This window comes from Jaculus jaculus, chromosome 13 (assembly GCF_020740685.1).
Source record: "Jaculus jaculus isolate mJacJac1 chromosome 13, mJacJac1.mat.Y.cur, whole genome shotgun sequence".
Taxonomy (NCBI): domain Eukaryota; kingdom Metazoa; phylum Chordata; class Mammalia; order Rodentia; family Dipodidae; genus Jaculus; species Jaculus jaculus.
The window spans coordinates 84,192,072-84,204,549 of record NC_059114.1 but is presented as its reverse complement, the minus strand read 5'-3'; the positions used below and the strand labels follow the sequence as shown (position 1 = coordinate 84,204,549).

The 12,478-nt window shown below is 36.4% G+C and overlaps 1 protein-coding gene across 6 annotated transcripts in view; it reads right to left on the bottom strand.

Moving 5' to 3' along the window:
- Window positions 1-12,478, bottom strand: part of Cdh18 (cadherin 18) — an 833,519-nt gene that overhangs the window by 51,138 nt on the left and 769,903 nt on the right. For all 6 annotated transcript variants that reach the window (XM_045132913.1, XM_045132915.1, XM_012947493.2 and 3 more), the window contains one exon: window positions 6,798-6,934. In XM_045132913.1, coding sequence (XP_044988848.1) covers window positions 6,798-6,934 — 137 coding nt within the window. The remainder of the gene's footprint in view (window positions 1-6,797; window positions 6,935-12,478) is intronic.

Sequence of the window (12,478 nt, the reverse complement as noted above, 5' to 3'; positions counted from 1 at the left end):
GAGTGATTGTGAGGGGGAGGGGTTATGATGGAGCGTAGTTTTAAAGGGGAAAGTGTGGGGAGGGAGAGAATTACCATGGAATATCGTTTACAATTATGGAAGTTGTCAATAAAAATATAAGAAATAAAAAATAAGAAAAAAGTTCTAGTCACACATTTAACTTTTTGTAGTCATAACCTAAACCTTTATTACAGCCTCCTGGATGAACCAGAATCTGCGTCACATAAGCTGTTCTCACATTACTGCCTGAAAAATGTGCCGATGCTATTGTTCACAGTCACTTTGACACATTTGGAACAATTTTTGCCATGTCACTGTGCAAGCATGGATCTGATTTTCATAAATACTTTTTCAAAAAGGTATTTTATTTCCTTTCATTATTGCTGAAAGCAGTATCATTTGTTATTGTATGTTCTTCTGTTTGTGTTATGGGACAAAAGCATACCAATTAGGATCACTGCTAAAGCTAGGGAAAATTGATACTAGAGACACACTCAAGGACAATGGAAGACATATATCAAAATATTACATTGACAGTAACAGAATAAGATGTAGAAGCCTTGTGGATGTAACCTCCAAAATATATCTGTGTATTATTAAGTGCACATCCTTTACAATAATTTTAGATTGAAGAAATTTGGGAATATATTTATAAAACCTAAATTTAATTTCTATAACCTGGCTCTTGAGTGTAGCTAAGTTTGAAATTTATAGCTCTGAGTCTCTGAGTATATATGCATGAAAATGAAAATGAAGTCAATGGATACAAAGATAGAATGATCAGTGTTCCACTGAGTCGTGTATATAGTAGGAGATAAAAATGAAAGAGTGAGTTGGGACAACACGTCTACAGAGTTGTAAGCACAATGTAGCTGTTGCAGCTGCCATAGTTTAGTTTGTAAACTCTCTTGATATAACACCCTTCTGACTCACCAAAACGTGACCAGTATTCTACCTCCTTGATTTTGAGTTTTTAAGAAGAACGTGTGGGCTGGAGGAATGGCTTAGTGGTTAAGGAACTTGCCTGTGAAGCTTACGAACCCAGGTTTAATTTCCAAGGACCTATGTAAGCCATATGTAGAGGATGGCACATGCATCTGGAGTTGATTTCAGTGACTGGAGGCTCTGACATGCCCTTCCTCTCTCTTTTTCCCCCTTTCTCTCTCAAGTAAGTAAATGAAATATATATATATATATGAAGTTTTTTAAAAATAAAGAAGTATATCTGCCATACAGACAATACATGACATACTCCTGTTTTCTAAAGTTTAAGATTAAATAAATTCTCACATTTAGTGAATGTAATAAGGAAAAGTAGCTTACTTTAAATAAAGTGGGAATGCTATAATTTAATGGTTATTCTGTTATGTAGAAATTAATACATTTGGGTTAGAGCATTTGTCTGGAAAATGCATGGTATGGATTGAGAGAGAGAGAGAGTTCTAGAAAATGATCGTTTTTTGAACAGGCATATAAGATAGAGAAATAGGAAGTCACTCATACGGAGGTATTTAACAAAGTTTCCTTAACCAAATTCTATGTGCCAAGGCCTTCACTATGTATGTAGAATAAAATGGTGAACTTTTTAATAGTCCTGATTCCTAAATTTGAAATGGTAACAATACAGTGAGAATGAAGCAGTTTTCATAATGAAATGTGATAAGAATTTGCTATACTTAACACTTGCACAAAGTTAGATTATAGAAGGGAATGAACTGTAAAATTTGCTTATCTAGTTGAGAAACACTTCACAGATGCTGTTATATTTACAATTATTATTAAAGATGCATAACTGCAAAGCAGAACCAAATCAGAATAGGGACCTAAGAAATGAAATATTGTTTTTTAATTATTGTAAAATAGTGGCCTATTTTGGTGTTATGACTAAAAATAATAATGTACATATTTCACAGCCTTAACATGAAGACATAGCATATGGAGTCTTGTTTAAAAAAAATCCTTACACTTCATACATGTGCTTCAAATTTTTCAGGCAGTGAGGATGTGTGTGTGTGTGTGTGTGTGTGTGTGTGTGTGTGTGTGTGTGTCTGTGTGTGTGTGTTTGTATGTAAATGTGTACCCATGAGATTAGTACTAAATGGAACAGTGATTTAAATCAAGTCATTATTGGAAAATATTTTTTAACTATGAGTTCACATTAGAGCCATATATCATAATGGATATTCAATTTATAGCTGCAAGAGAAGCACAAGGAGGCCATGACCACAGACTTTCTGATATGTTGATTTGGATGGAGACAGAAGACCTGCAGTATTAAAGTTCAAAGTACCCATGTTTGAGTTCCACCTCTGGAACAACTGAAGTTCAGTATATTGACATGGCAATGGGGTCAGATATGTTTATCAAGACGAATCAGAACACATAACATGTGGGCTGGAGATACAGGTTAATGGTTAAGGTACTTGCCTGCAAAGCAAAAGGACCCAAGTTCAATTCCCCACAAAGCCACATAAGGCAGAGGCACAAGGTAGCATACGCATCTGGAGTGTGTGTGCAGTGCCTGCAGGTCCTGGCATGCCCATTCTCTCTCCTCTCTCTCTCTCTCTCTCTCTCTCTCTCTCTCTTATGTTTAATGAAAACATAATATGTGGCCTGGGTTCAGAAACAGAAATTGCTACATCAAACAATAGTATGATTGAGGCAGCATAGTATATTGAGATGGATAGCTTTCTCTATCAACTTGAATGGGTCATGTTGTACCTCGATACTTGGTCACTCATGTCTGACATCTCTGCTTCAAGGAGATTTTCATCAGAATAATGTGTATGTGAACATAAAAAATGTCATTGCAAGATGGCAGCAGAAAAAGACATCATCGTCCAGTCATGTTTCCTGCTGTTACCAAATGACTAGGCAGTTGGACCACCACTTTGAGCAAGCGACACAGGATGGAAGAAGTCAGTGTTAAGCCGTGTGCAGTTATCATATGCACTAGATTTGAGTCCTCCCTGAGGATTCACACACTCATCAACTATAAACCTGACATTGTCACAATATAACTTTCACTCACGGAAGGCTGACTTAAGAAAGAGGCACTTTTTTGTTTATGTCAATGCACTCTGCCTATATAATCCTGCCTGTTTTTGCACTAACCAGCCTCCTGCCTCAGATTCTCCAGTGCTAAGATCACATGCATGCTCCAGTAGGCCAAGCCAATCTTATACTGTAAAATCATAATGGATTCTCTCATCAGTCCAGAGAAGTCATCTTTCTCGTAGTTGTGAAACCCCTTAGATAGTAACACTAAAGTACTTTTAAATATTAATTATTAGAAACAATTCCCCAGAACAATCATCGTCTCAGAAATGTTTATTCTAAGTAGATTTTTTTAAATACAATTTGAAAAATTATCAAGTATATTTCCTCAGCAGACAACATTTTTACCACATGGTTGATGCTCTTCCAAGGATCCCACACGTGGAATAGCTTTATGAACATCATCAGATGCTCAGGAGAAGCAGTCATGCCAGTGTGCACACTTTTATTAAAGCAATATCCCAACATGGTTATAAAAGTTTAACTAGTGCTTGGTCTTTCTCTACACCTGTTTATGATTAGGATTAAATTATATTTCTGCAATGCTCATTGAATGGGTCTCTAAGGCTTTTTATTACCAACTATAAAATTCAGGAAATTACAATTTACTCTACTGTTTTACTTAGTAGATGTATATTAAGTCAATTCCCACAAGAAGTATTAGCAAATAGTAAAAAAAAAAAAAAAACGTAAATAAATAATGAAGGTGCTCCATTAGCAAAAGCAGGCATTTCCTGTGGTAATGACTTCAAATGGAACAGTTTTGTGATCGGCATGATCTCATGTATATTTATAAATTAGCTTCTTATTTACACAGATATTATTCTGGATAAGTTAGTGAGTCAGAATTCAGGTATAGTTTCTTGTCTAAGTACTGACAAGTTCATTCATCTGCAACATCTGCTTAACATTGTCATTATTCTTTTCTTGATATATTAACATATTCATTCCTGTTTTCTGCTTTTTAAAAAAATATTTTATTTTTATTCATTTATTTATTAGACAGAGAAAGAGGGAGAGAGAGAGAGAATGGACGTGCCAGGGCCTCCAGCCACTGCAATGGAACTCCAGATGTGTGTACTGCCTTGTGCAACTGGCTAAGGTGGGTCCTGGGGGGAATCAAACCTAGGTCCTTTGGCTTTGTGGGCAAACACTTTAACTGCTAAGCCATCCTTCCAGCACTTTAAAAATGAAATATTTTATTTTATTATTTATCTATTTGACAGAGAGAGAGAGAGACAGAGAATTGTCATGCCAGGACCTTCAGCCACTTCAAGCGAACTCCAGACGCATATGCCCCCTTGTGCATCTGGCTAACGGAGGTCCTGAGGAATCAAACCTGAGTCCTTTGGCTTTGCAGGCAAACACCTTAACTGCCAAGCCATTCCTCCAGCCCTCCATTGTTTTTTAAATAATGTTCGATACACTCTTCAATGTCCATTAGTGGTTGCACACATAGTCTGATAATAAATGAAGCCACCCATGTAGTCTTTCTAATTTCCAAATAAAAGTAATGAGAAGAGCTGGGTGTGGTGGCCCATGTCTTTGATCCCAGCACTCATGAAGCAGAGGTAGGAGGATTGCCATGAGTTTGAGGCCACCCTTGGAATAGAGAGTGAATTCCAGGTCAGCCTGGGCTAGAGTGCGATCCTACTAAAACAAAAACAAACAAACAAACAAAAAAAAACAGAGTAATGTTTTTTTTTTTTTTTTTTATTGAGGAAAAACACATTCAAAGTAGGAGTTAAATTGAGTTTGCAAATTAAAAGTATATGAGAAATCATCGCAGGAGAGGAAAAAAAAATGTGATCTGAAATGAGTTTGTAAGAGAAGGCACAATGAAAGAACCTAAACATAAGACATCACTTCATGAATATAAGAATCTCTGTAATCAGAAAAGCAGGAAATAAGAAGTATTGTAAGTGACAATGCAAAGAAGTTGGCATCCTATTATTTTAGGAATACAAAATAGGGTGGCACTTTTGGAAAACATTCTGGTAATTAGTGAAATGTTTAAGTATGGAATTATTGTAAGACCCTGTAGTTCCACTTCTAAATGTATTTTGAGGAGAAAATAAATGAACTTAGATGCATTCGCCTTGATGTTCCCATGTAAATTCATTGCAAGTGCTCACAGCAATAGTGTTCACGTTGAGCAAAGGTGAAAAGGCACACATATCTGCCACAAGAGAGGAGGCAAACTATGCTCTATCTGTACAACAGAGTCAACGTAGTCAAGTTAGTAATGAAAAGAAATTGAGCAGTGATGACACATGCCAGAGGGATGAACAATGAAGAGTTGTTTCTAAAGAGAAACAGACCAGTCATACAATGCCTTAGACATCATTGTCTTGCAAGGAACAATAATAATATACAATTCCATATACACAAAATGCATATCAATGACTTCCCTTCAGCTGCAGTATTTCTTATTGAAGAAATTGCCCTAACATTCATTGTGCTAGCTGAGGAAAAACTCTGTGAATATAAGAGGAGCCATTAAAATATGCACTTGAGAAGACAGAACTATCTACTATGCAGATTATATTTTAATGAATCTATTTAAATTTTTAAAGTCCTATATACTCTGGGGGAAAAAGAAAGAACATAATTCTATCCTACATAGCATTGTTTTTTTCCCCTACAAAATGTTCCTAATATCTAATATATTTATGGTTCTGTCATGAATGTGTTGAAGTACTTCTCAACATTGTGATAATTTTTGGATACAATTCTAAACCGAGGCTAATTGGTACTTTTGCTTATTTTCCAATATAAAAAAGTATATTGTGATGAAAACAGATTATTTTACAAAGAGTTTCATTCTAATGTCATTTTATCACTTCCTTGAACATTTAGGTAGGTATTTATATTTATGGGTTTTTTTCCACTTAACAAGCTTTTTATCATATTTTGAGGAGGATTTAGGCCCAAGATTTTTCTTTGATTATAAATTCTATCCATGCTTATCAAAACAAGGGTATTATATCAATACCCAAGTACAATTGTAGATGTCCAGGCTGGGGATATGGCTTAGATGTTAAAGATTCTTGCAAAGCCTGCCAACCAGGTCTGATTCCTCAGTTCTTGTATAAAGCCAGTCACACAAAATTCCACATTCATCTGGAGTTTATTTGCATGGGCAAGAAGCCTTTGTATAACCATTTCTTATTCTCCAGAATTGGCATGCCAGGGCCTCAGCCACAGCAATAGAACTCCAAACACCTGGTCCACCTGGTGGGCATGTGCAATATTTCTCTTGCCTCACCTTTGTGCATTTGACTAATGTGAGATCTGGAGAGTAAAACAGGGGTCCTTGGGCTTCACAGGCAAGTGCCTTAACTGCTTAGCCATCTCTCCAGACAAATAATTTATTCATTTCTTTTTTGCCCTTATCACATATAAAGTACCCTTCTCATCATGAGCTGGTGGGTTAAGTATGATACAATACACGAGGAAGACAAATGCACAATTAAGAGTACATTAAGTATTCTTGATTAATGGGTGGGGACCAAGGCATCCATGATGTCATTTTCCCCCTGTGTAACAGAAGTGAAATAGAGGAAGGAAAAGTATAATTTTACTCACTACCAACAATAACATGTCTGACATGTTTCATGATTGCAGCCGGATTATGATGTAAATGAAAAGGTGTCAACCCTGCTGACCAGATAATATATCAATATCATTTCATGTACAAATGACATTATTTCCTAAGATCCAGGAGTAAAATATCTTACCATTTTCTGAAGCCGTCACTGTGATGTTGTACCATGGTGTTTCTTCTCTGTCAAGTACCTTTGTAGTTTTAATGGTTCCAGTATTGGCATCGATATTGAAAAATCTTTCCTCTTCAGCGTTATGATCAATAAAATATCTGAAGAAAATAAAAGTTAAATATTCTTCATAGTTTATACTATAATAGGTAAGTACTAAAAAATGAACTATAATTTTAATTTGTATATTTAAGTTGGATTTGCATACTAACTTTATAATTATTACATCAACTACAGCAATGACTCTTTTAAATCATTTAATTATTTATTCAAAGAACTAAAATGAAAATACTGCAATATTTCATAAATAAAAGTAACTGGAAACAAGAGTTAATAAGCACCAAACAAGTAACGTGCCTCTTAAAAATCTGTTGTATGTTGGAAGAAAGCATTCTTATAGAGGGCCTGGGAATGTAATCAGTGCTACAAGGCATATGGTCAAATCCCTTGTACACACACACACACACACACACACACACACACAATCTCCTCAATGATATATGTGCAAAAATAACAGGATCATAAGTGATTATACAGGTAGATTTTTCTTGAGGTTTCATTGCATCCATGATATGAAGCTAAACATAAAATGAAAGCCAAAACTTTTACAGAGAGTACTACCTTATCTTCATCATGTTGCTTAACTAAATGCTTCTTGAAAACATAAGACAGAATCAAAGGAATGTTACACTGTGGGTCGTAAATCTTCCCAGTCTGATTTATTCTACCCTCATGCTAGGTTTTGCCTACAGACTTATTTGGTAATGGGATGAACTGGAAGACACTAACCCCTCTCACAACCTTTTTAATGTTAACTTTTCAGTCTTCCTCTTATGCACTGACTCTTCTGCAAAAGGAAGCCTGCACTAATCTACTCTTGCGCATCTCTGCTACAAGAAGAAAGACATGTGAACAAAGGCAGTTGTACTTAAGGTTCCCAACCTAAGATATGACTACCTAGAGTGGTAAAGATATTGACAACCAAAGGCCAGCCTCCCTCATATGGTCCTCAGCTGACATACGAACACATACATTATCCTTATAAAGGTTATTTTCATGTCCTCTGTTAACAATGTTTTCATACTTGACTTTGGGGATTATCACTCCCTTAAAAATAGCTAATTGGTACACATATAAATGAGCAATATTGACCAATGCACATTGATTGCTTTCATAATAATGTATGTTAATTGAAGAAATGTCAACATGAAAATTTACTTGTAAAAATAAAAAAGTGAAAGTATTACAGACCCTTATACAGAGGCAGGAAAAGCAGAAACATCAGAGTGGTAGTGATGACATACCACCAGGATTTCCCTTCCCATGAACCCTTCTGCATATAAAACCATTTGACACTCCTTCAACTAAAATAAATAAATAAATAATTTTTTTCCATAGGCTTGCTGCTAAGGGTGAGAGATGAATTGCTTTGTACTTGTCTTCACAGAAGGAATATAGTACCCTTTAACATGCAGTAAGCTGGTTTTCTGTCATCATTTAAAGTTAGTTGCCATTAATCACTTTTAGCATTTTGGTGAACTCTAAGAAAATAAGCATATCTTAAATATTAGAGGTTCATAGTGAATTAGACAATTTTATATTAGCCTGGCTACAGAGAGGTCCTACTTCAGACAACCTCCCTGCAAAAAATAAGAGACCTTTGCTTTGAATTGTCATTGTCTTCTGACACAAGTAGAATTGAGTAGTTCTGCTTAATGTCCCTTGAATTTCTGCCCAGTTGTGGAATTTTAACTGAAAGCTACTGAACAGAAAAACAAGCAAATCAGTAACAGGAAAAACCAAAATGTGAGAGAAAGAAAGAATTTAAAGCTATTTTGAGTAACAAATGTAGAGTTAATCAATGCTACTTTTTTGAAAACTGAGATCATGCTAATTTGTCAGCATGTCAATCTGTCTTCTAGATTTCTATCTGTTCTCAGAGATCGGCACCATTTCCAGTCTCACATAACATAGACAGAGATGATTGCAGAGAAGCATAGATGACACAGCTGCAGGAAGAGGTGAGGAGTTTTTGCAGAGCCCTAAACACATCTAAAGCACATTCTCCAAGGCTGTGGAACTGAAGGACTGTAGGAGCAGGAGGACAAGAGGCGAGGCTGCAGAATGTTACCTCCTGGACCAATATCCCCACTTCGCTCATAGCTTCACAGTAGATGAGACGACCCGTACATGGCTGAGCCTTTTAATATCGCGTCTCGGAGACTAGGATAGTGAGACTACTCCTCCCAGAACAGAGTGGAAACTGGTGATGGCTGGTCCTTCATGGGAGTGGTGGTTGGAGGTTGTCCATTCTCCAGTAAATAACCTCACACCTATGGCTATGCAAGTAATCAAATTTAAATCAGTGAGTCAAATATGTGTGTGTTTGTTTGTGTGTGGTCTCTCTCTCTCTCTCTCTCTCTCTCTCTCTCTCTCTCTCTCTCTCTGTGTGTGTGTGTGTGTGTGTGTGTGACGGGGTAGAATAGGGATCCAATTGAGAAGTTTTTTTTTTTTTAATTAAAAAATATACTTATTTATTTGAGAGAAACAGACAGAATGGGCATGCCAGGGCCTCTAGCCATCATTATTTTATTTTATTTATTTGAGAAAGAGCTAGAAAGAGGGAGATAGGAAGACAGAAAGGGAAAGAGAGAGAGGGAGGGAGAGAAGAGCCATGCCAGGGCCTTCTACCACTTAAAACAAACTCCAGACACGTATGCCGCCTTGTGCATCTGGCTTATGTGGGTTCTGGGAAACCAAAACTGTGTCCTTTAGCTTTGCAGGCAAGTGTCATAACCACTAATCTATCCCTGTAGCCTGGTTCTCTATACTTGTAACGATCCACAGGAAATGTAGCCACATTACGGGTATAATCCCTGTGAATAATTTTCTGTGTGATGTGAGACCAATCATTCAGCCACTTCAGATGAGAGATTTTTGTCTATGGAAGAGTAGGGTTGTCTTGCTTATCTTTATGCACTTAAACCCACATGTGTTATATACTAATCATATTTTACAGTAAAGTTCTGAATCTAAGAACATGGTGTGGACTTCTATTTTTAAGCCAGAACCTGATGTTCTGGCTACTCACTTTGTATTAGAGACTTCCAGTGGATGGTCCCTTTGTTTCACAGGATACTAGCACAGTTGAGAACAAGTTTCATTTAGGATGCATTGTGAAAAGTGCATTATCGCTTAGATGATACAGTGAATGTGAATATGTTTTAAATGCTTTGGGTAGTTGCCCTTCTTGTTTGCAAAACATTGACTAAAAATCTAATTTCTTTTTTTTTTGTGTTTTCAGTTTCTTGGACTTTGTCAAGAGTACTACTGTCTTTAACTTTGAAATCTTGCTATTCCATTCTCTTATAACATCTACAGTCAGTGGATTATTCCATGCTCAATGATGTGAAAATTTTAGTAGTGCATGAGGCAGCATTTGGCCACCAGTTATAGCTCTCAGAACATACAGAATAAACATCTGAATTTACAGTACCTTTTCTCAAAATGAAGTCCTACAATACAAACTCTTTTAAAAATTATAACCTTAATTTCCAGTCATATGTTAGCAAATGAAATGTGTAACATAGATATGAAAAATATTCAAAACAGTTATCAGCTTTGCAATGATAATTTTAAAGAAATGCATCTTCTCCAGTACACATATGGATGGATACCAAAAGTAGATATCAAGATATCAGGTACTAACACCTTATCACTGGATTCCTGAACAATTATGATTTTCAGATTTTTTTGTGATTCAAAATACTTTTTTTTAAAGAAAATAGAAAGGTCATTTATTTTTGTTGTTTTATTCATTAAAATATAAGAAAGACATATGTTCTTTTAAAAAGTGTTTTCCAAGTGAGGCAAAAACTCAATATGCAATGGTACTCTGCCAACTTGATCATATTCATTTCAGAATATTTTTTGTGAATTTCAGCCAATAAACAAATTGTTTCCCAGATGTTAATAGGTTTAGGGCAGTACACATGATAATATGATAATAATATCTTCTTTTTTTTTTCTTTATCTTTTCTTGTTTGTTTTCTTGAAGTAGTATTTCACTTTCGCTCAGGCTGACATGGAATACACTATGTAGCCATAGGGTGGCCTGGAACTCGTAGGGATATTCCTATCTCTGCCTTCTGAGTGCTGGGATTAAAGGCTTAACCAATATCATAAAATGGATGTCCTTTCTGTCTAAGAGTCACATACGATAGGTTCAAAGTTCAGCAAACTCTTATATCTCATACATAACCACTTATATCTTATTACCAAGTCACTGATATACCCGAATCACACTTTCATTATGCTAACAAGTTAAATATAACTTGTTTAAACTAGATTATTTTCCCAATGATAGTGACAGCCAGCTTCTAATTGTACTTGTTCTTTAAACAAAAGGATTGATTATTGCTGCAAAGTGTGCATTACTTTGAATAGAAAAATACAAATCATATAGTATGCTATAAAATTTGAAGAATCATATTAATAGTGTGCAAAATACAAAAGTAAAGACAAGGATATTTTCACAAATGGCTATTAGAATGAAACTCCTAATTACCAATTCAACAAATGTGGAGTTAATGGCATTCAGTGGCCAGTTCTAAGGTACACCGTCTCAATGTGCATTTTTCATTGGTACAGACATTTGGTGCTTGTGAACAGTGGAGATTGGTGCCTTGTTTGTGATTATTATTTTATTCACTGTTTGCACTCAGAGGCTGTATTAATGACACATTTGTATCAAAATCAAGAACAAATATTATGTAAATGATCCCCCCAAACAACTGCTTTGGAGTGTCTCATTATTTTAAAACAACTATGGTAGATTCGTTTTACTTTTTGAATCAAACAAGCAGAAAGAATAATGTATATGCTAATAAGCTCATTAGCATTTGAACACAATACATCAATCACTTTGAATCATCAACAACTAGGGTATCAAGAACTAGGGAAATGTGCATGTCTCAGTGAGTAGTGATAGTAAGCCAATTAGTAATATTGAAGGAGAAGCAGGAGGAAGATAGCTTTTCCCCAGGCCAGGGACAAAGGTCAAAGGAGAATGAGGAGATGCCAGCCCGGATCTGGCAAGACTAGAACCTGAGTCTGATCCAGTCTCACCCAAGATGGCGGCAAGTGACCCCTCCGAAACAGTGCCGCCTGCTTCTGACTCCACCAAGCTCACCTGGGTTTGTCGGTCCCTCTTGAGTCAGCCCTGGAGTCTATGAACCAATCAGGCCTCTCCTTTACACATCTCACCTGAAGGCAAGGCCACTCCTAATTGAATGTCTGACCCACATAAATGGGCTGGCCATGTGTATACTCTCTCCCTTGGCTATATTCTCCTGACACTGGATTCTCCTGATTCCTGCTTTGGTAAGGTCTTCCCTGTCCACATCATGGCAGGGAAAAGGGAGGTCTGAGACTTCTTCCTTGTGCACTTTCTTCTCTGGCTTATGGGTGTTTTTCTGTCTTACTACATGTGTGACTTTTCTCTACCTCTGGCCCTTTACTGTACAATCTCATAGCTTTCTTCCATGTGTGGGTGGAATGGCTTTCATGTTCAAGCTTTGTTTCCTACACGTATGTGCATGTTTTTCCTTTCTCTCTCTGTGTGTGTGTGTGTGTGTGTGTGAGAG